The 23,911-nt window shown below is 42.6% G+C and overlaps 1 protein-coding gene across 1 annotated transcript in view; it reads left to right on the plus strand.

Moving 5' to 3' along the window:
* The window catches only part of PPM1E (protein phosphatase, Mg2+/Mn2+ dependent 1E), a 530,484-nt gene that overhangs the window by 436,207 nt on the left and 70,366 nt on the right, over nucleotides 1-23,911 (plus strand). Inside the window, exons 5-6 of the mRNA XM_073615165.1 lie at nucleotides 17,441-17,584; nucleotides 20,824-20,917. Coding sequence (XP_073471266.1) covers nucleotides 17,441-17,584; nucleotides 20,824-20,917 — 238 coding nt within the window. The remainder of the gene's footprint in view (nucleotides 1-17,440; nucleotides 17,585-20,823; nucleotides 20,918-23,911) is intronic.

Here is a 23,911-nt window from a genome sequence, read left to right on the forward strand (position 1 = left end):
TTAAATGGGCCTATCTTAAGGTAAGGGGCCTGGAGCTGCAGCTCCAATAGCCCCTATGTTAATCCGGCCCTTCCGGAGAAACATCTAAAATGTAAGAATATTTTTTAAAAACATTTTTGGCATGCTGTGTGAATTTCTCTTCTTCATTACTTATAACCGTATAACATAAAGGGTGATTTTCTCAAATTTGACTGCAGAAGTGGAAATATAATAGTATAATGGCAATACAGAGAAAAGTTCCTTTGTTTCTAATGCCCATAGGCTCAGGCCTACTGGGTCTAATGGTAAATAAGAGATGCAGAGAACATAGAGCATTAATAGTAGGAGGTAGTCTGCTCCTGCCTGGCAAACCTTGTGGCAGAGAGGAATATAAAGTATGTAGCAGGCAGGGAATATGGGAAAGGGTGGGTGCTTAAAGGGGCTATATTAGTTCTTTGAGGAAAAACACTTCTTAAAAATTTGATAAATTATAGGAAGAAATGTTTGCTTCAAATATATTTTTTTATCAAACATGTTCATCACCTTACACACAATATACATTTGACTTGGCACTTTTGTGAAAGTTTGGAGTTGCAGCCCAGGAGCATAAGCTCATACTCCAGACTAACTCTTCATAGAATTGAATAAAAATGCATGTATGGACCCTGCTGGTTTGGGGATTGGTGAGTAAGTCTGGGGGTGGAGTTCTGTAAACAAATTAACTGCGCCTTTAGTGCACTTTAGATTTGTACTTTTCTGAAAGAAATCCTATAAAATTCTGATTTAAAAGATAGCTACAAGCCATTGTACTAACCATTCTAAATATCCTTCAAAGAATTGTCCTAATAGCATCCTGTCTTAACAGCCCTTTAGGCCTGGTTCACACTTGTGTGGCATTGCAAGCCGCATTTTGCATGGGCACGGCAGTCTCTTCATTTAAATGCCTCCTGTAAATGCAAGGAAAAGGTCCCTGCTCCGTTTTTGAGATTGCAGCCCGCACAGAAACCACAAGTTTACTGCGGTTCCCAATGCAGGAAGCAGCTGCTGTGATTTCCAGTGTGTGCGAGTGTCATTAGGATTAATGGTACCCATACACATCTTCTGCGTTTTTCTGTGCCGTTGGTTGTGGCCGGGGAAACAGGTGCAGACCCGCAGCGGGAACCACCCACACAAATGTGAACCAATACTTACAGGATCCCAGGAGGAACTCCAAGAAACATGGCTTAGAGAAAATGGGGGAAATGATTAAAAGCGTCTGAGACAAACTTTGTATTAACCTTGTCTCAAAACTGGAGCACAGGCGATCATCTTTTAAATTTTCATCTTCTAAACTATGTGGAATATATATAAATATATATATATATATATATATATATATATATATATATAGTGGGGACGGAAAGTATTCAGACCCCCTTAAATTTTTCACTCTTTGTTATATTGCAGCCATTTGCTAAAATCATTTAAGTTCATTTTTTTTCCTCATTAATGTACACACAGCACCCCATATTGACAGAAAAACACAGAATTGTTGACATTTTCGCAGATTTATTAAAAAAGAAAACTGAAATATCACATGGTCCTAAGTATTCAGACCCTTTGCTCAGTATTTAGTAGAAGCACCCTTTTGATCTAATACAGCCATGAGTCTTTTTGGGAGAGATGCAACAAGTTTTTCACACCTGGGTTTGGGGATCCTCTGCCATTCCTCCTTGCAGATCCTCTCCAGTTCTGTCAGGTTGGATGGTAAGCGTTGGTGGACAGCCATTTTTAGGTCTCTCCAGAGATGCTCAATTGGGTTTAAGTCAGGGCTCTGCCTGGGCCATTCAAGAACAGTCACGGAGTTGTTGTGAAGACACTCCTTCGTTATTTTAGATATGTGCTTAGGGTCATTGTCTTTTTGGAAGGTAAACCTTTGGCCCAGTCTGAGGTCCTGAGCACTCTGGAGAAGGTTTTCGCCCAGGATATCCCTGTACTTGGCCGCATTCATCTTTCCCTCGATTGCAACCAGTCGTCCTGTCCCTGCAGCTGAAAAACACCCCCACAGCATGATGATGCCACCACCATGCTTCACTGTTGGGACTGTATTGGACAGGTGATGAGCAGTGCCTGGTTTTCTCCACACATACCGCTTAGAATTAAGGCCAAAAAGTTCCATCTTGGTCTCATCAGACCAAAGAATCTTATTTCTCACCATCTTGGAGTCTTTCAGGTGTTTTTTTTAGCAAACTCCATGCGGGCTTTCATGTGTCTTGCACTGAGGAGAGGCTTCCGTCGGGCCACTCTGCCATAAAGCCCCGACTGGTGGAGGGCTGCAGTGATGGTTGACTTTCTACGACTTTCTCCCATCTCCCGACTGCATCTCTGGAGCTCAGCCACAGTGATCTTTGGGTTCTTCTTTACCTCTCTCACCAAGGCTCTTTTCCCCCGATAGCTCAGTTTGGCCGGACGGCCAGCTCTAGGAAGGGTTCTGGTCGTCCCAAACGTCTTCCATTTAAGGAGTATGGAGGCCACTGTGCTCTTAGGAACCTTAAGTGCAGCAGAAATTTTTTGTAACCTTGGCCAGATCTGTGCCTTGCCACAATTCTGTCTCTGAGCTCTTCAGGCAGTTCCTTTGACCTCATGATTCTCATTTGCTCTGACATGCACTGTGAGCTGTAAGGTCTTATATAGACAGGTGTGTGGCATTCCTAATCAAGTCCAATCAGTATAATCAAACACAGCTGGACTCAAATGAAGGTGTAGAACCATCTCAAGGATGATCAGAAGAAATGGACAGCACCTGGGTTTAATCTATGATTGTCACAGCAAAGGGTCTGAATACTTAGGGCCATGTGATATTTCAGTTTTTCTTTTTTAATAAATCTGCAAAAATGTCAACAATTCTGTGTTTTTCTGTCAATATGGGGTGCTGTGTATACATTAATGAGGAAAAAAAATGAACTTAAATGATTTCAGCAAATGGCTGCAATATAACAAAGAGTGAAAAATTTAAGGGGGTCTGAATACTTTCCGTCCCCACTGTATATGTATATGTAAATGACACTATGCTACAATGTAAAGTAATGAGTGTACAGCTTGTATAACAGTATAAATTTGCTGTCCCCTCAAAATAACTCAACACACAGCCATTAATGTCTAAACCGCTGGGAACAAAAGTGAGTACACCCCTAAGTGTAAATGTTCAAATTGGGCCCAATTAGCCATTTTCCCTCCCCGGTGTCATGTGACTTGTTAGTGTTACAAGGTCTCAGGTGTAAATGGGGAACAGGTGTGTTAAATTTGGTGTTATCACTCTCACTCTCTCATACTGGTCACTGGAAGTTCAACATGGCACCTCATGGCAAAGAACACTCTGAGGATCTGAAAAAAAAGAATTGTTGCTCTACATAAAGATGGCCTAGGCCAGTGATGGCGAACCTTGGCACCCCAGATGTTTTGGAACTACATTTCCCATGATGCTCCACAACACTGCAGAGTGCATGAGCATCATGGGAAACATAGTTCCAAAACATCTGGGGTGCCAAGGTTCGCCATAACTGGCCTAGGCTATAAGAAGATTGCCAAGACCCTGAAACTGCGCTGCAGCACGGTGGCCAAGACGGTTTACCAGGACAGGTTCCACTCAGAACAGGCCTTGCCATGGTCGACCAAAGAAGTTGAGTGCATGTGCTCATTGTCATATCCAGAGGTTGTCTTTGAGAAATAGACATATGAGTGCTGCCAGCATTGCTGCAGAGGGTGAAGGGGTGGGGTGGTCAGCCTGTCAGTGCTCAGACCATACGCTGCACACTGCATCAAATTGGTCTGCATGGCTGTTGTCCCAGAAGGAATCCTCTTCTAAAGATGATGCACAAGAAGGCCCGCAAACAGTTTGCTGAAGACAAGCAGACTAAGGACATGGATTACTGGAACCATGCCCCATGGTCTAATGAGACCAGGATAAGCTTATTTGGTTCAGATGGTCTCAAGCGTGTGCGGCGGGAACCAGGTAAGGAGTACAAAGACAAGTGTGTCTTGCCTACGGTCAAGCATGCTGGTGGAGTTTCATGTTCTGGGGCTGCATGAGTGCTGCTGGCACTGGGGAGCTACAGTTCATTGAGGGAACCATGAATGCCAACATGTACTGTGACATACCGAAGCAGAGCATGATCCCTTCCCTTTGGAGACTGGGCCGCAGGGCAGTATTCCAACATGATAACAACCCCAAACACACCTCCAAGACGACCACTGCCTTACTAAAGAATCTGAGGGTAAAGGTGATGGACTGGCAACACTTCTTTTATTTAGATCCTCAGAGAGTTCTTTGCCATGAGGTGCCATGTTGAACTTCCAGTGACCAGTATGAGAGAGTAAGAGCGATAACACCAAATTTAACACACCGGCTCCCTATTCACACCTGAGACCTTGTAACACTAACGAGTCACGTGACACCGGGGAGGCAAAATGGCTAATTGTGCCCAATTTGGACATTTTCACATAGGGGTGTACTCACTTTTGTTGCCAGCGGTTTAGACATTAATGGCTGTGTGTTGAGTTATTTTGAGGCAAATAGGAAAAAGTTGGCGCTTTGCATCAACTTAGGAGGAGATCCACCTGGCTAGTTACACACTTTAATATAGAAAGCAAAAAAAAAAATGTTTTTGTGATATTGTGAATGAATACAGTCCATAAAGTCTGTAAAAAAGCACTTGAAGGCAGCTTCAGTGAAGTATTAGAAGCAGAACAGTTTCCGCGTCTTTGCGGCTGACGGACTCTCGGCTGGACAGCCTGATGGACTCCCTGATGGATTCCCCCTGGACAGCTCAATTTTGTGATATGCCTACCTGTCACATACGTTTGTAAATACAATACATCCTGTGCCCAAATAAATTGTGTCTAATACTGCACTTAGAGTGGCGCTTTTTTTTGCTTTCTCTCCTGGGTTATTTTGAGGGAACAGCAAATTTACACTGTTATGCCCCGTACACACGATCGGACATTGATCGGACATTCCGACAACAAAATCCTAGGATTTTTTCCGACGGATGTTGGCTCAAACTTGTTTTGCATACACACGGTCGCACAAAGTTGTCGGAATTTCCGATCGCCAAGAACGCGGTGACATAAACCACGTACGACGAGACTAGAAAAGGCCAGTTCAGAACCAAGAGCGGCACCCTTTAGGCTCCTTTTGCTAATATCGTGTTAGTAAAAGTTTGGTGAGAGACGATTTGCGCTTTTTCAGACTCGTGGTTTTCAGATCATTTTCTGCTGTTCAGTTTGTGCTTGCAGGTTTGTATTTGCTCTTCAGCGTGTGCAAGCAAGCTCCGCGTGACTTATTAGTCATTGTGTTCTTGTTCGTTCGTTACTGTTTTTCATGTCGCTCTTCACAGGCCTTGCTGTTCTTCAGTGCGTTCTGTTACTTCGTTCTGAGCAGCCGACCGTTTTCTAGCCATGTTGCGTATACGTACTCCTCGTAGAGTTCGTGCTGTGCGGGGGCTTGATGTTGGGGTCCTGACCTTGACACAAGTCCAGTCCATGAACAGGGTGGGAAGGAGTTCATGGACCAAGAATTGGTTGCTTCAGCATGACCAGTTCTGTCATATGCCTTTGCTCCGTGAGATCCGTGAAAATAATCCTGATGATTTCAGGAACTTTCTCCGGATGACGGACCCCGTATTTCACTGTTTGTTGGCTTTGCTGACCCCTTATATTAGCAGGCAGGATACCTGCATGAGGCAAGCCATCACTCCGGAGCAGAGGCTCATCGCCACCCTGCGGTACTTGGCGATGGGGAGAAGCCTGCAGGACCTCAAGTTCTCGACAGGCATCTCCCCCCAGGCTCTGGGGATCATTATCCCAGAGACCTGTTCTGCCATCATCCAGGTCCTGCAGAAGGAGTATATTAAGGTAAGATTTTTATCCTTTAATATCACATTTTATTGTATTTAATGTTTGATAATATATTGTATTTCTTTCCTCATTCCCTAATTACCATGATTGTAATATGCTGTGAATGTCCCCTTTGTCCTCATTCATGCTGGATTTTTATGTAAGTTTTTTTTGTCCTTCATACATATTTGCCTTCACTTACCTCCCCAGCATGCTCTCCTGCCCCTATATTCACCTCATGTAGTCACTTAACAATGTATTTTATCAGCTCCATAGTAGTGCTTTACCCCAAACACCCCCTAAAATGTTTTTAAATGTGATTTGTAATTTAAATTCAGGCAGAGTGCCAGAGGCTTTTTTTAGGGGTCCCCAAATCATTTGGAACCCTCCCTCCCCCCAACTGCTCAGTCAGCTGATAACAATTCTCTATCTATCCTCAATCATCTATCTGCTGACTTTGCCAAACCCATACACACTATACCCATCTCTTTTGTGGTCAGATGTATGGATGAATTCCCCAAAGCATGTAGTGCAAGGGCCTGCCTGTATACTTTAAAATGGTAATGTTTAAAGTTTTTGTATCCTAATATTATCGTGATGACACTTCTTACCTGTCCAGTGGGCTGCCAATAGTGTAACTAAGGAGGGGCTGTTCAAAGTAATACACATTATTTAGGCATTCATCTCTCAATGAAGTGGAGAGGTTTACCTGTCCAAGAGCCCCCCCCTATAATGTTAGAAATGGCCCAGGAGAGGGGGGGGAGGGGGAATATGATAGGTGTACCTTATACTTTGGTGTTTAAAAATTCCCATTAATAAATGTTATCTTGATGTTGGCCAAGAATGTTTGTGTCTAATCTGCTTTCCATGTTCTAATGTGCAAAAAGACTAAATTCTTTTTGTTTTCCTCAACAGTTTCCTTCCACGCCACAGGAATGGCAGACTGTGGCCTCCCACTTTGCCCAGCGGTGGGACTTTCCTAACTGCGGAGGGGCAATTGATGGGAAACACGTCCACATCATCCCACCACCCAACTCGGGGTCGTACTATTATAATTATAAGGGGTTCAATAGTATTGTGATGTTGGCGGTGGTGTTGGCTACTTATGAGTTCCTGTATGTGGACGTGGGGAAGAATGGCTGGATGTCCGATGGTGGAGTCATCGCCCAGACGGAGTTCTACAGGCATCTCCAGAATGGCAGCTTGGACTTGCCACCTCCAGAAGACAATGTGGAAGGACTCCCATTTGTCTTCGCTGCGGATGAAACATTTGCGCTGGGAGACCATCTTATGCGGCCATTCCTGATGAGGACCCTCACCCCGGACCAGAGGGTTTTTAATTACCGGCTGGCCAGAGCCAGAAGAGTGGTGGAGAACACGTTTGGAATCATGGCCAGCCAGTTCCGCCTATTTCTTACACCCATACATATGGCGGAGTACAAACTGAATCACATTATCCTGGCGTGCTGTGTTCTACACAACTTTTTACGGAAACATTCTGCCAACTATGCTGGCTCAGTTGGGCCGGAATTCAAAATGAACCAACCCTGACGGCGCTTGAAAGTGGCCGTCCTGGCTTGCCCTCCCTGAGTGCCCGTGATGTCCGGCTAAGATACCTTGAATTCTTTGCGGGTAGGGGGGCTATCAATATGCCAGACAATGTGTGAAACCTTTATCAAATAAAAAAAAATAATTACCGTATTTATCGGCGTATAACACGCACCGACGTATAACACGCACCACAATTTAGGAGGGAATTTTAAGGAAAAAAAAACTTTTAGGAGGGAAGTTGAAGGGAAAAAAACTTACATTTAAATGCCCATCATTGCAGCCTTCTCAGTGCAGCCTTGCCCCAGTGCAGCCTTGTCAGTGCAGCCATGTCAGTGCAGCCATGTCAGTGCAGCCTTGTCAGTGCAACCTTCCCCAGTGCAGCCTTCCCCAGTGCAGCCTTGTCAGTGCAGCCTTCCCCAGTGCAGCCTTGTCAGTGCAGCCTTCCCCAGTGGAGCCTTGTCAGTGCAGCCTTCCCCAGTGCAGCCTTGCCCCAGTGCAACCTTCGATCCTCTATCCCTGCCATCCTGGGCTTCAAAATCGCCGACCGCGATTTGAAAATGGCGCCGCCGGCGCCGAAATACACAGAGCTGGTCCTCGGCTCTTCCCGGCGGCTCTCGTTCACTTTCGGCTCCACTCGTAGTCCCGAGCGGAGCTATCCGAACCTAGCCGAGTAGGTTCGGATAGCTCCGCTCGGGACTACAAGTGGAGCCGAAAGTGAACTAGAGTCCGCCGAGAAGAGCCGAGGACCGGCTCTGTGTATTTCGGCGCCGGCAGCGCCATTTTCAAATCGCGGTCGGCGATTTTGAAGATGTGACAGCTCGGGATCGCAGGGGATCGGCGTATAACACGCACCTGTGATTTCCCCCTGATTTTAAGTGGAAAAAAGTGCGTGTTATACGCCGATAAATATGGTAAGCAAATCTTTGGTGACATTTACTGCTTGTGTTTGTTTTAGCTGACCCTGACAGAAATGTGTGGAGTCCTGAAAATGGCGTAATTGTGTAACCTTATACAAAGCACTGTTGGGTGTTATTTACTAAAGGCAAAGACACTTTGCACTACAAGTGCACTTGAAACAGCCCTTATGAAATAACACCCATTGTCACAGAAAGCAGCAATTAGAGCACCACAAAAGTGTTGTAGCGTTGAGACAATTATCCACACATTCTTGATTAACAATCTTTCTAATACCTGCACAATCACATGTGCATTTTGACAAGGTTTTTAAAACAAACCAACATGTTTGTTGTATAACAATTTTTGGGGTGGCATTAGAAAAAGTTGAAATGTCCATTTAAGATAAAACAGGCATGTTTCCAACCAACAAGAAAGACACAAATCTTGAACTTACAAAGTTCACATTTGGTAGAACTTGAAGACAATATCAGACATGAGCATTTAGGAACTGTGTTTGATATTACGTTCAGATGGGGTGAAGTCACCCCAGGAAAAGCCAAATTTTGAAGATGCACACCAATTTACGAATATCAACATGTGCTAGCTGCCATCACGGGGGATCAAGGGATGTGTTTTGGGGGAGCAACCCCTTCCTCTCAGCTACTTTATTATTAAGGAAGGGGTTGCACCCCCAAAACACGTCCACTGATCTCCCGTGATGGCAGATAGCACATGTTGACACACCTTGTGCATCTTCAAAATTTGGCTTTTTTACAATTTGACAAAAAATTTAAAAATTGTAGCACACCATAAAAGAAAGGGCTTTGGAGGGGTTTTAAACTCTCCCCAAAACATCAATGATGTTCTTATTTTTTTGAATAACATCATTGATGTTTTTCTTGATGTTTCCCAATGCAACATTACACCCCATGATCTCCCCAATCAGGATCTGTGCACTTTCCGAGGTGAAATGCCCTGGATCCACAACATCACGATCACCTAAAAAGATAGAAACCAAAAAAAACATGTATTATAAATATTCCGGCATCCATCTCTTACCTGAGCCTGTGGTCGCTGACACTCACCTGTTGTGGTGACAATTTCCACAATGTCTTCCTCCTCCTGCTCTGCTTGTCTTTGTGGGATTTCCCCTTCTTCCAGAGGTGGGGGGTCTCTGGTCTCCTCGGATGAGGGGTGTCCTCCGAGTCTTTTCTCCCCTATGTGAAAAAAAAATGGTATACTTAGCACACAGATATTTGATGGCAGAACTATAAATATGAAACATTGCTTGGAAGTGGGGTACAATTGTTGATTTTGGCAGAGTTCCAAGATGTAGAATTTTTTGGGTCCTTTGTCAAGCTTCAATACTTTACCTGTCTTGTACATGCTTCACAGATGGAGACACCCCTATAGTATACACTGGAGCACCTGTGTGGGCCCCCTAATAAAAAGGGTGTTCTTGTGTCCCACACTAGTGCTCCTGTGTCCAGATGTGTAAACAGCTGCTGAGTGTCCTCTCCTTACACAGAATCTAGTTTGCATTTCATTCTAGTAACAAACCCATCTACACAACCAAATTATTTTCATACAAGTAGGCCCTAAAAAATGTGGTCAAATGCATATGGCCAAAACAATTATGTTTTATAGGCCGAAATAAAAATGTTTGATACGAACGATTAATGTGCCCATGAATATGAAAGTTGCCATTTTAAACTGTACAACAGTTCAGAAAAGCACATGGATCAGCACAAACGTAATAAACACAAAAAGAATAGGAACACAGCACAACTACTTACTTTTTTGCAGTACTCTCCTGATCTTTCTGTACTGCTCATGCTCTCTTAATTTCAGGTCCGACCACCGCTTCCTGAGCTGATCTTTCGATCGTTGTACCCCGAAATTCTGGTGCAGACTTTTGACCACTTTCGCCATGATCTTGGCCTTTCTGACATTGGGGTTGGGGTAAGGTCCATACTTTCCATCATAGTCGGCCCTCTTCAGGATGTTGACCATCTCCAACATCTCCCCAAAGGACATATTTGATGCCTTAAATCTTCTCCTTCTGGATCCAGACGTTTCCGGCTCCGGGCTTTCCTCCCCCTCCTCCTCGTTGCTATAATTAGCACGCACCTGCTCTGACTCCGCCATGTGCTCTTCCCCCACTGCGCCAAATGAAAAGGGGCGGGGAATAGACTAGAAAGAACGTCAGGGGCGGGCGGAGTTACACGCATGCGCAGTGTGTATAAAGCGTAACACACGTGCGTAGTACGTACGATCTGTGAGCGGAGGAAGGAGTTAACGAAGGTAAGAGCCAAACTTGGGCCTATACTGCTTCTAGATGGAGGCCTATATTGTAACGAGATTAGGAGAGTTTTGCCTGACATTAGGGTTTGTCTTGTGTTGTGTCTTGCAGTTAAAATGGATATTTTGAAAGATAACGACTTTATGGCGTCTTCATTGATATGTTCAGGGAGCTGCCTTGTCTATGGGAGATAAACCACCCTGAATATAAGAACCAAACAAAGAGGAAAGCAGCACTGGATCAATTGCTGGAATTTGTGAAGACGGTGATCCCCACGGCAGACATCACCCTTTTTGAAGATCCTAATTGGTAGCCTGAGGAGCACTTACCTAAGGGAGTGCAAGAAGGTCCAGGGTTCCCAGAGATCAGGAGCTGCAGATGACGTTTATGTCCCCAGGCTGTGGTACTATGACAGGCTGCATTTTCTGGCAGGTCAGACTGAACCCAGGCCAGCACTCTCCAGTCTTCCTTCCACGCTTCCTCCCCCCCCAGCTGAGGCTTCTGATGCCCAACCTGGGCCTTCCAGGCAGCAACACGTGGAGGAGCCCAGCTTGAGCCAGGTATAGCATTTCTCTAAATATTTCTGCTTGTCCAATCAATGATGTTAACTAGATGTTAGTTTGGAGTACTAATTTATGATTGTGATTGATGATGCAAAAACTAAAACCATGTCCCTTTTTCATACACAGGGAAGTCTTAGCCAGGAGGTGGCCGGGCCAAGCAGGCTGCCTGATATCCAGGTCCCTCCCCTACACCTTTAAAGACAAAGTGGCAGGAAGATGAGTAACCTGGAGGAGGCTGCCTTAGGCCTCTTTTGTTTGGAAGGCTACAGAGGCCCTGAGAACCCCCCACACTGTGGAGGAGGACTTTGCTTGCATAACTGCCTGCAAAATGCTGCAGGTGGAGGAGGGACAACGACTCCTGTGTGAGCCCTTAATTTTGGAAGCTCTCAGTAAGGGGTTGAGGGGCCAAATAACATCTGCTACCCACATTTGTGACCTCACACATGGTCCTCCTCCTCCTTCAGGTCCTACTACTCCTCCTCCTCCTCCAGGTCCTCTTCCTCCTCCTCCTCCTCCTCCTCCTCCAGGTCTTACTTCTCCTCCTGCCACATCTCCAACACCAGAGCCACAGCCGGGAAGGAAGCGTGGAAAGAAGACCAGAAAATGATGACCCTGGGTCCAGTCTGGTCTGGCAAAAGATGCAGCCTCTTGTAGTAGCACAGCCTGGGGACACAGATGTCATCTGCTGCTTTCATGATCTCTGGGACTTCTGGAGCAGACTGCACTCCCTTAGATGTGGACTCCTCAGGCCACCAATTTTAATGTTAAATAATTGATATCTGCCCTGGGGGTCCAAAGCTTCGCTAATTTCAGCTGTTTCTACAGCGTTGCCTCCCTCTTTGGTTCTGAGCCCTTAATAATTATAATAATAATTATTTAATAATATATAATAATAATAATTATTTTTTGTTTCAGTCATACTCGCCTATGTGTGTTTTCCTTCAAAAAGGACAGTTTGTTTGTGAGGATTCAGGTACATTTCAAAAATACAATGTCAAATTAACAAGGGACACCAACACCAAGCAACCTTCTTGAGATTAAATAATATAAGATATCAATGGTGTTGTGGTAACTTGACACACAAAACACACACAAAAATATTAGGGAGTAAAACTAACCAAAAAATAAAACAAAGATTAGCCTTGAAAAAAATACAAACCTAAAAAACAAACAAAAAACAACCTTTAAAAAAAAAAAAAAAGAAAAAGAAAACAACCCAAAAATAATTTTGTCAGATGTAACAAATCAAAATATATTGAGGGAATCCCGATAAATAATAAAGAAAGAAGTTTGTGAGAAGTCTGTGTGAATATCGGCAGCAAAACTACTTCATTCTTCTCACATTATAAAGAAGAAGAGAGTGCGCTGTATTAAACCATTTTTTGCAGCGTGACGAAAGTGCTGTATCCATTGCGAACGCTAATTTTACCAGACCGACCTGTTCCGTCTCGGAATTTCTTCTGAGCATGTGTGGCACTTTGTGCGTCGGAACTGGCCACACACGGTCTGAATTGACGCGAGCGGATTTTGTTGTCGGAAAATTTTATAGCCTGCTCTCAAACTTTGTGTGTCGGAAAATCCGATGGAAAATGTCCGATGGATCCCACACACAGTCGGAATGTCCGACAACTCGCTCCGATCGGACATTTTCCATCGGAAAATCCGACCGTGTGTACGGGGCATTATAGAAGCTGTACACTCACTACTTTACATTGTAGCAAAGTGTTATTTCTTCAGTGTTGTCACATGAAAAGTTATAATATATTTACAAAAATGTGAGGGGTGTACTCACTTTTGTGACATACTGTGTATATATATATATATATATATACTGTGTATATATATATATATATATATATAAACAGTATGTCACAAAAGTGAGTACACCCCTCACATATATATATACTGTGTGTATATATATATATATATAAAATCTAACCGATTGCTATGGGCAGCAACACAAGTGGAGATAGAATCCACTTTTTTTTATTATCACTACCTCTCCCCCTCCCCCCCCCCCATTTTGTTCACTGTGCCCCAGACTGACTATTACATGACAATATTGGCTGTTCCCATTGTGGTTCTGTGCCTCTAAACCTTCTCTAGATGTTTTGGTTATGCCCTGGAACCGTGTATAAACCAACCTCAATGTTGGTGCATTCATCATGCGAGGTGTCTGCCTACTAAGCATGCTAAGTGAATATGCAGTATTATTCTATGTTCTTATTCTAGAATGTGGTGTATTAGTTTCCCTGGAAATACTCACAAGCCCAATTGTATCTAGCCTTTATAAGGGTGAATAATACTATACTTAAAATATAATTTGATGTTTGCTAGCAGGACTTGTCGGTCAAAAGTTTTTGTAAATTATGTCAGTCCTGGCTGGGCTCAAAGTAGAGTTTTGTATGTGTTGAATCTGTGGAGCAGCAGAGAAGTTTGGGCTGGATGTGTATGATGCTGCTTAAATGCGTAGGCATATTTTGTTACCCATTTGTTATTTGGTAGGCAGTCACTGCATTTTACTGCATATTTTTTGCTGTTTGCATAGTTGTTTGTGTCCAGGGTAAAACCAAATAAAATATTTAAACCTAAAGTTTAGTCTACTTATGTTTCACTTATTCCCTCCCTCATCAACAAAATGAAAATGTCAAATTAAACCTTTCTCAATTTATCATATACCTTATTTTAGACCCAATTATGTCATCACTGGGTCTCTGGGCTGCTCTTTGCAATGAAGGCAGATTATGGCTGGTGGGAGGGGTGGATAGCATGCTCTACGTAGCTCTCTAAAAACATCAAAGGAGTCCGTACCTCTCTCTAGAGCCCTCAGCCCTGGTACAAGTAGTGGGCTGGCTCTTATGAGGAGTCATACAAATATCAAGATCCCCTGATGAATAGATGTCAATCGGGAGGAGTGGGCATTCCAAGGCAGACTGCATTTGCATGCAGATAACTCTAGGTAATGTCCACATGTGATGTTGAGTTTCCATAATTGAAATAACTGAAGTCCAATGAATGAGAGGCAGGCAAGGGATAGTAGAACTGGGGAGCAAAGTACTGGATAATGCTGGATGAACTCCAGAATGTAAATGAGGCAAGGTCTCATATCTGACTTGCTGCATCTGTTTTAAGATGGATTCAAGTGGCATATTGTCTACTTGCAAGATATTCTATAAAGCTGGGTGTTGTCTATAAGTGTTTTAAAGGCCAACAGTGGTTTCCAAACTTTACAGAGTAGCTGTGTACAAGAATTGTTTGTTTTTTTTAATCTTGGTTAGTAACACTGTGCAATGAGCAGTAATGTTAAAGGGTTAGGTTTTGCCAGCTGTCTTAAAATAAATAAGAGCTTTATGAGCTTCAGAGTGTTTGTAACCCCAGCATTTCATATGATCCTGTTCTATTTGTATTGTTTCCTTTGTCTGAAATCCCAGATGATCCTGCCCGTCCCTCTGCTTTCCTAGGAAACTCCGCCTGCTCTCCTAAAATGATCAGACTGGTCCTGACACCCCCCCCCCTGCACAGCCAATCGCTAGGAAGCTCAGTGTACTGTTGCTTTTCCTCCCCCCAGCTCTAATGCAGCTGCGAACAGAGGGAATGTGATCACTTATATAGAGGGGGGGAGGACTTATATTGTTTTTTTTTTATATATCTATATAGAAATGTTTTGCCTTTTGTTTCAGTTTTAAACAGAATGGGCTATTTTACAAGGTGATCGTTTACAATCACTTTAAGCTGAAATTCAGGCAGCTGTAAAGTACACATATTATTGCAGGTCTGCTCATCAATGCAGCATTATATACATTTTTTTAATGCCAGCGGTGTAAGTACCTGGGTGGATTGGCACAAGGATTCCATTGTATTGCAGGGCAAGGAGCTTGCTGATGGGGCAAAGCAGAATAACATGCAAGATGTGCCCTTCGGTCTGCCACTTCTTATTTTACTGTCTGGTCACAGGCTGGGGATTGGACAAGACTTGTAGGTGTTATTTAGCTGCAGCAGCGAAAAATCAGGTCTCCAGCACTGGCAAGGATCTTATCTTAAATTCTTATTCTTAAATTAATTAAATTAATTAGTTTAATTAATGTAAATTGTAACTACATTTCATCTGAGCACCAAAAATTGTATTTATTTCATTTTTAATATTCAAAGCAAATCCCCCCCCCCCCCCCCCAACCATCAATTTCTCTATGCTTTTGTTTTGCTGAGAAATCACTTTGAAAAACACCCCTTATCATTTCTGCCTGTGGCCATCTTGAGTTAGGGTAGATGATTCATGTAGCATTTAATTCCTGGAATCCACCTGCCCTTAGTTCAGGCCTGCAGGAGAGGGCATGCTAGCTGAGAAAGGCCCCCCCCCCCCCCAATGAAGACTCCTGGGATGTATGACATAATTTCCCTACACATGGAAACCAGGAAGTAACTGATGAAATGTAAGAACAAAAGTTTAAAACAAGCAAATATGATATACTTTTCTATTCATTTACTAAGGCTAGTAGCATAAAGATTAAAAATAGTCAATGTTGATTTGAGAGAGTGAAATTCAGCTTTAAGTAATCTATACTAAATAATAGAACAGTTAAAGCATCTCCTTTAAATGCATTTATTCTGTGTATTGAGCTAGTTGCCCTGTGTTAAGCTGTAATATAGATTCACCTGCCTAACCTCCACAGGTCCTCATATTTGCTTGCCTTTAAAAAAATGTTTGTTTTTTTCCATACGTGTAAATTGGGACAGTGAATGTTAATTATCATCTACCCTGCGCATCATTGAACTTATTTATGAAATCATCCAAACAGTTTATTTTATCCTTGTAAAACATACCATGGGTAGCTTAAAGTAGAGTATAGCTATTATCGCCATAATGGGCACTTTGCAGCATTCCACAATCTTCTTTATTCTTTCCCAGCTGACCCATATTTCATGGCTTAGTGGGGGAAATTGATTTAGAAAAGGTACTCCTGGTAAATGCCAACTCATTTTTCATCTAGGCACAGGTATACAATATGTGGGTTCAGAAGAAATGCATATACTTGACTAGAACTAAATGGCTTTATGATTTCTTGCTTTCAAGTGCTGTGCATGAAGCAATATAACTGGCAGGAGAGAGAATGAAGCAGATAGAATGAGGCGGGGAAATGGATGGTAAATTATTCCATGCACGAGCAATATGCTCTCAGATTGGAGCAGCTGTGCGCGTGACACAGCAATGTCTATCACAGTGACAGCAAGCTCAAGGTGACATTGGGCTGAAACAAAACAGCATCAAGCTGTCACTATACTTAAAGATGATAAGCTTTGTGCCACACCAACTGTATCCAAAGAAGTTGTTCAAGGGAGAAAAGTGTCCAATTTTTTTTTTTTTTTTATATATGACACATACATGCATTTGCTGCTTTGGAAAAATCAGTAATCGTTTCCTTCCTCATCCAAAACTGAGCTGATTTGACCAATTTTGGGAGTATGCTGGCATATTTTTGTAATCGCAGTAACCGTGTCCTTTCAATATCAGTATTGAATGGAGTTCAAAGGGTTCAAACCGCTGTCAGTTTATTTCTGTTTATGTCCTGTTGAGGAGAATTCCCTTTATGTACTATCCCAGAAAAGCGACAGAAAACGATAAGAAATGTCTACAAAGTTACAAAGTCAGGAAATTTCCCTCTTAGTTGTCACCAGAGAGAGGAAAAACATCCATTGGACGATTCTTCACTTGTTCTACAGCCGTGAATCTCCCCACCAGGGACACAAAGCAATGAAAACCTGCCAGAGGTTCTAATCCTTCACTACTCCATCTAAAAGTATAAAACATGTTTTGCCTGTACATACACTTTAATAGTCATGGATGAGCTGGACTGATTATAGATAGCATGGCTGCAATTCTGTTGCATACATCTGGAAGTCACTGGGCTACCAGGAAATGCTGGATATTTGTTTTCACTTTGTGAGCGTTTTCTAAGCAATGTCATGCATTTAGCTATGTTGTCATAGAACTGTTCTCATTTACTTTTAGACTGTAGATCCTCTTTAAGAAACATGCTTCACTGCATTTTTAATCTACAGGTATCTCACATTTAAAAATCTTTTGTTGAAAAAAATAAGTTTTCACCAAAGTGGACATTTTCATATATAACATTTTTTAAAAATATTCTTTTGTAATATTTATTTCCCTTACACACTAGAGATATATTGAAGTAATTACTCATGTCCTTGCCTCTTCTTCAGAGTCTGTAGTGTAACTGCCTAATAATTGCCATTTGTATATATTTTTCTTATCTAGAATCTCCGTTGTGGTACAACAGGTGTGGTGACCTTTATTCGTGGCAACATGCTGCACGTGGCTTGGCTGGGAGACTCCCAAGTAATGTTGGTACGGAGGGGACAAGCAGTGGAACTTATGAAGCCACATAAACCAGACAGAGAGGTAATGTCCTCACAGTTCAGTTTCTCATATCATATTCACTACATGAACAAATCAAATGTGTGAAATAAAATGCCTTTCATCACTAGGGTCAGGTGCTTCCACGTGTTTGCTAGTCCTGTGCTTGGGGAAGTATCTGATAAACCCCTGATGTAAATCTTTCTATAATTTGCTAGCAAAGCATTTACCGACAAACATGACACTTCCTTCAGATTAAATATACTGTTTATAACTTACTGGAGTGATGAAATTTATCACAGGTTTATGGTCCAGTCACCAGTCTAAAACTTTACCTGTAGCACTTTAAAATGTTTCAGCAAAGAAGATCCTGCCAGTAATACACTTTCTGTCCTAGAATGACTATGCTTACTCACTGTACTGTATCTGTGGAAGAGCAGTGCTGTCATTCTATATGACTACAGAACACCTTCCTTTAGAGTGGTTGGAGGCCATCTGAATTTTAGTTTCTGCCCTTTCAAAAGCATGACCTTATACAATGTCTCCTAGCTTCTGAGTGGGTCTAACACAGGACACATAAAAAAAAAAAAATAATTATGGATTTCTTTAATTTGACCCTGATATGCGTGCTTAGGAGTAATAATTACCTAAAGACTAAGTATTCAGATTGTTGAAAAATCTAGCTTTAAAGTGTATGTAACCCACAACAGTAAACCCCTCTTAATTTCTCCCTTTTGATCTTTTAAATATTGAAAGTGTCTTGTTATACCTGTTTCATAATGGCAAAACAAAAAAGGTACCTGTTGATCTTGCCAGAAATCCAGTGAGCTTCTAACTCTGAGCTCTCTCCAGTGTTATCAGCCCTGCTTATTTCACCTTGGTGAACATATGCCCCCTATGTTATTGAGGGGGGAGGTAACCATGCTGCTTCTCCATAGAGTACAGTAAGCCAGGACAGGAAGCATGTTGGCTGGATCACCAGGTGAAAATATTTTTGTGCATGATAAGCATTTGCATTTTTAATAATAAGTGGGTAACCGCAAAATGAACACATGGAGTGTGTTGCTCCTCATCCAACCATCCCAACACACATAACTTCGGATCAGGTTGTAGATTCATTGAAGAAATGGTGGTGATGGTGTCTAAGATTAATGTCCAATATTGAAAAAGCTTGGGGCATTTCAAGAGTATGTGGATCATCGTACCTGTGTCTAATGTGCATCTAGCACACAAGGGCAAATCTCTATTCATCATCCGAGATAGGCAAGTCAAGCAATCGGTGAGGGAACCGTCACAGACTATACACTAGACCTAGACTGCTCTGAGATTGCATGCCGCATTTGCAGAAATTGATAAAAATCTATTAGAAAATCTAAACTGCCTTTTTAATGACTGAAAATCTTTAAGGACTTGTCTATTATTCAGTTGTGCAATATAAATAAGACCAAGCATCAAAACCTTCCAGTTTGAAAACCTCAGAATAATTAAAATTATGAATAAACATGGTTAATTACTAAACCCCAGGTAACATAGGTGTTTTTGTTTTTTTTTAAGTAATACTAAAGTCTCGTTTTTTTTCTTTAAAAATAACAAACATGTTATGCATACCTGCTTTGTGCAGTGATTTTGCACAGAGTGGCCCTGATCCTCCTCTTCTCGGGTAACTTACCGGTGCTCCTGGCCTCTCCCTCCTGTCGAGTGCCCCCACAGCAAGCAGCTTGCTATGGGGGCAGCCGAGCCGCAGCTCTGTGTGTCCATTCAGATATGGAGCCACGGTTCGGCCCCATGTCTGCTCTCTCTTTTCATTGGTTAACTGACTTTGACAACAGTGGGAGCCAATGGTGCTGCTGCTGTTTTTCAGCCAATCAGAAGGGAGAGTCCCGGGGGGTCGAGGCACTCGTACACATCGCTGGATCGAGATGGGGCTTAGGTAAGTATTAGAGGGGCTGAGGGGGGCTGCTGCACACAGAAGTTATCTTATTTTTTATCTTAATGCATAGAATGCTTTACTATAAAAAAAACCTTCTGTCTTTAGAACCACTTTAACTCTGGGCCCTAAATCTGCCAGCTTTAAAACTATCAAGTGGACATTAGGAAAAACGGTCACTCGGACAAGCTGTGTAGTTGTTGTAACTGCTAAAAAGTAAATCTTCGTGATTTTGCAGTGTTTACAATGAGGCTTAGTTTTTTCCAATAGTGTCAAATAGTGGAAATTTATTTTTAAAACATTTATAACGGAATCCAAAGGGCAGCATTATGTCGTTCATTTAAAAATTGAGGGGCCCAAATAATTTTGAGAAGATTGACACATCCCACAACTGTCAGCAGTAGTTTACACCAATTTGCAGATTTTTGCTTTTAAATTTGGTGATCAAGGGAAGGTTATTAAGGGAGACATACATAGATATACACAGGTGTATAGTTATACACAGGTAAACAAAGGAATCCACTATCATACTCTCAGGGATGTTAGAGCCATTTTTCTGACACTGTCGCCAGTCCATACTTCCCTTCTCTATTAAAGGAATCCACTAGTTTCATTTGGGTGGCAGAGCTTGGGATTTACCTAGATATTGGATCAAGAGGTAAGAGTGGATGTGTTACAAATAATTGTAAAGCCTGAAAAGTTCCCAAATCTCCCTACTAGGCTTATTAGGCTCTCAAGGGAAGCACATGTATCACCCAAAAACGACACCACATTATCTGTGTATAGAGCTTTTTTCTCTTTCCCTCTTTTAAATTCTACTGTAGATGGTTCTAGGCATATAGTGGCTGTCAATGGGCAATGGGTCAATGGCTCAAGGGCCAAGGCAAATAGATGACTTGGATCTTTTTTTTCTTCATTCTTTATTTAGGGGTTTTCAGGAAAAAAAAACGTTAAAAATTTAACATCATCCAATGGAAAAATCACTGAGTCTGGAAGACCGGCTCGGGCTAGGCGTATAGGTGGGGTCATTTCTGGGAGGACTTGCATTTTTACAATGTCAGCCTACTCCTGGGCAGTGAACAAAATCATCAATTCAAAATCCAGTACGGCTTGGGCCCATACAAATATGCAACAGCTGTATTCTTTATTACTGTCAAATATTGCCAGAAGGTTACATTCCTTTAGGGTTCATAAATTTGTTAGTCGGTAAAGTAGGCTCTAGTTCAGTCTTAAAAGAAATCCTAAATACTAAAATAAACTGGCCTATAATTGTAGACCTATAAGGTCTATAGTTATTCTTCTTACATGTTATGCAAGGATTTTGATAGTTAATAACCCTGTGTTTGTGTGTCCAAAGGATGAAAAACATCGCATAGAGGCCTTGGGAGGTTGTGTGGTCTGGTTTGGGGCATGGAGAGTTAATGGAAGCCTGTCTGTCTCCAGAGCTATTGGTAAGCGATATGACTTTAATTCATTCTTTCCTCGTCTCTTTATGACTCTGATTTTAATTAAGTGTTTGATGGTCTCAAGCATACAGACAGCTAAAGAAACACCAAAGAGAAGATAAATTACATAGGGAAATCCTTAGTCATCTTACCTACAATGCAATTAAATTGCAAAGGCCCTAGGCCTCTATTAACTAATCGGAATAATGTCCTTAGCATTTATTCAAAAGCCATAGGCTTTATTTACAATGTAGGTCTGTAGAGGCCCATGCACAGGTAGCATGGTACTTAGTAAGTGAGCTGGCATTGCAAGTGAAATGTATTGCCCTTGACTGATCTGATTACTTATTGTTCTGTTCCTGCTGAATCTTTGTATAAAACCTGGCTCCATGTTTTAGTGAACTTTAAATAGTTTGTATCAAGCTGGTCCAAATTAACTATTTCCTTCAGTAACAGTTACAGTGGCTGCACTGTATACAGCCCTGGTGACTTCCCATCCTGCTCCCAGAACAAAATCAAGTCAGCCATTCACAGGCAGCTTTGTATTTTCTGAATGAATACAAAGCTTCTGATTGACTGAAGCGGAGATCATGATGTCGTCCACCAGCCCATCAGAAGAAGAACGACTCAGTTTTGTTTAAGGAGCTAGAAAAGAAGACCCCATTTCGCTGTAAAAAGGACATGCTGGAAAACCAGCACCTGATCATCACTCACAGCCAATGGCTGGGGCACTGATTAGTTTGTTCTGGCGGGGGAAGGAGTCCCCCTGTCAGAACACAATGGCACAGTGGGAGAGATCGCTGCACTAAAATTGTTGTGTTAATACAGCAATAATTGAATATGTGTACCAGATGTATGAACTGGTAAACTGCAGTATGTTAAATGTATTTTTTGGGATTCGATACAATTTAATAAGTAAAAGGAAAACAAAAAACAGTTATCAATCTGCATGTAAGTACTGAGCCTATTCCGTAACTGAGGTATTTGTCGTAATTTTTTTTTTTTAAATCATTTTTATTCAGCAGAGACAATATACACATACAGAGTATCAGGTATTTTGAAACATCAGATGCAACAAAAAAAAACATTGCATAATTGCATAGTGCATAATAATCCGGTCCACAGAACCGCTTCCCCGAATAGTCACCATAGACCACAATGGTCCCACCTTGGCACATTCCATCCGCCCCCAAACATTTATGGCAAGTAGCGGAATCTCTCCTGTTCCAACGGAATAGTCTGACCGGTGTATAATATATCTGATGTAGGTATCGTAGCTGTATCATCCTATCCGTTGAAGAGATGACAGAGCCCAGATAAGTATCCAATGCCTCCTGCCACATCTCCTCTGACAATTCCGGTATAAACATTTCCCAACGAGATCTGGCCCTCGCTATCAACCCGGAGTCCCCTGGGCCCACTTCCCTATAGTATCTGGAAATTCTTTTGACTGGGTCAGGATCCCCCAGGACCCTTTCCAAAGAGGTATTCTGTACCTGTATTTCCCCAATACCGAACTGCGCCACCGCAGTATTTAGCCCACACTCTCCCACCCCCTTCCTAAATACCATATTCAGCAGAGTCTCCTGTGAAGTAGCCACCACAGATTCCAGCAACATAGTAGCATTAGGGATCTGAGGAACAAATCCCTAATGGAGGAAGGACGGCTGTGCTGCAAAGAAGTAGGCTCGCAAATCTGGAAGGGCCAGTCCTTCCATCGTAACGAGCAATTTCAATACGGCCATGGGCACCCTGGGGGCTGGAGATCCCCATAAAAATCCCACCACCACAGAGTCTATGTTCCTAAAGGTCTGCTTCGACAAATAGACAGGTGAGTTCAAGAGGATGTACAAAAACTTAGGGAGAAAAATAATTTTAAATAAATGTATTTTACCCATCATTGTAAGTGGTAGCTTCTGCCAATTTTGTACCTTCTCCCGAAGAGCTCCTATACCCTGTGTCAAATTCAGCTCCAAAAACCTAGAGATGGGGAGTTGTATCTGAATCCCTAGATATTTAAAAGATCCCAACAGCGGAATGGGGCAATCAGTAGGGGCCACCGCATGTTCATCAATGGGAATTAGAGACGACTTGGCCCAGTTAATCCTGAAGCCAGAGAAGTCCCCAAAATTCCTGAATCAACCCACAGGCCGCTGAGAGTGAGGGACCCGGATCCTGCAAATACAGCAACATGTCATTTGCATAAAAGGACACACGTTCCTCCAGCTGCCCCAACCAGAGGCCAGAGAAAGTTTCACTAGACCTCAACTTAGTCGCTAGAGGTTCTATGGCCGGCGCAAACAGGTGTGAAGACAATGGGCACCCCTGTCTAGTCCCCCAAAAAATACAGAAAGGTTCCGAGATAATACCATTAACCCGTAATCTTGCTAATGGTTAGGTTTATAGAGGTTTCTCCCAGGAGATGAATACAGGGCCAAACCCATAGGACTCCAGAAGCCGAAACAGGTAAGGCCACTCCACTGAGTCAAAAGCCTTCTTTGTGTCTAAGGACGCCACCACCCGTGTCCCAGAGTTGTCGTGTTTAGCCTGAAGATTCAGAAATGGTCTCCTAATATTCATTTCAGCATACCTACCTGGGATAAATCCCATCTGATCCGCATTCACAAGCTTTAGTATCAATGTCTGTAACCTCCCTGCTATAATTTTGGCCAGTATCTTTGTGTCCACATTCATCAGCGAGATCGGGCAGTAGGAGTCACACAGTCTAGGATCCTTCCCCCCTTTTGGGATTGGAACCACCAGAGCCTCTCTCATGGAAAGTGGCAGTCTACCATCCGACCTGGCCGCTTCAAACACTCTCAACAAACGGGGTGCCAAACTATTCCTAAAAGTGTCATACCACTCCGAGGGGAGACCATCCAGACCAAGAGATTTTCAGGGAGCAAAACAGGGGATTGCCACTGCCACCTCCTCCACAGTAATATCTTTTTCCAGAATGGTGCTGTCTTCGGTACTCAGTACTGGCAGATCAATATTTGA

This window comes from Aquarana catesbeiana, linkage group LG02, assembly GCF_042186555.1.
Source record: "Aquarana catesbeiana isolate 2022-GZ linkage group LG02, ASM4218655v1, whole genome shotgun sequence".
NCBI classification, from domain to species: Eukaryota; Metazoa; Chordata; class Amphibia; order Anura; family Ranidae; genus Aquarana; species Aquarana catesbeiana.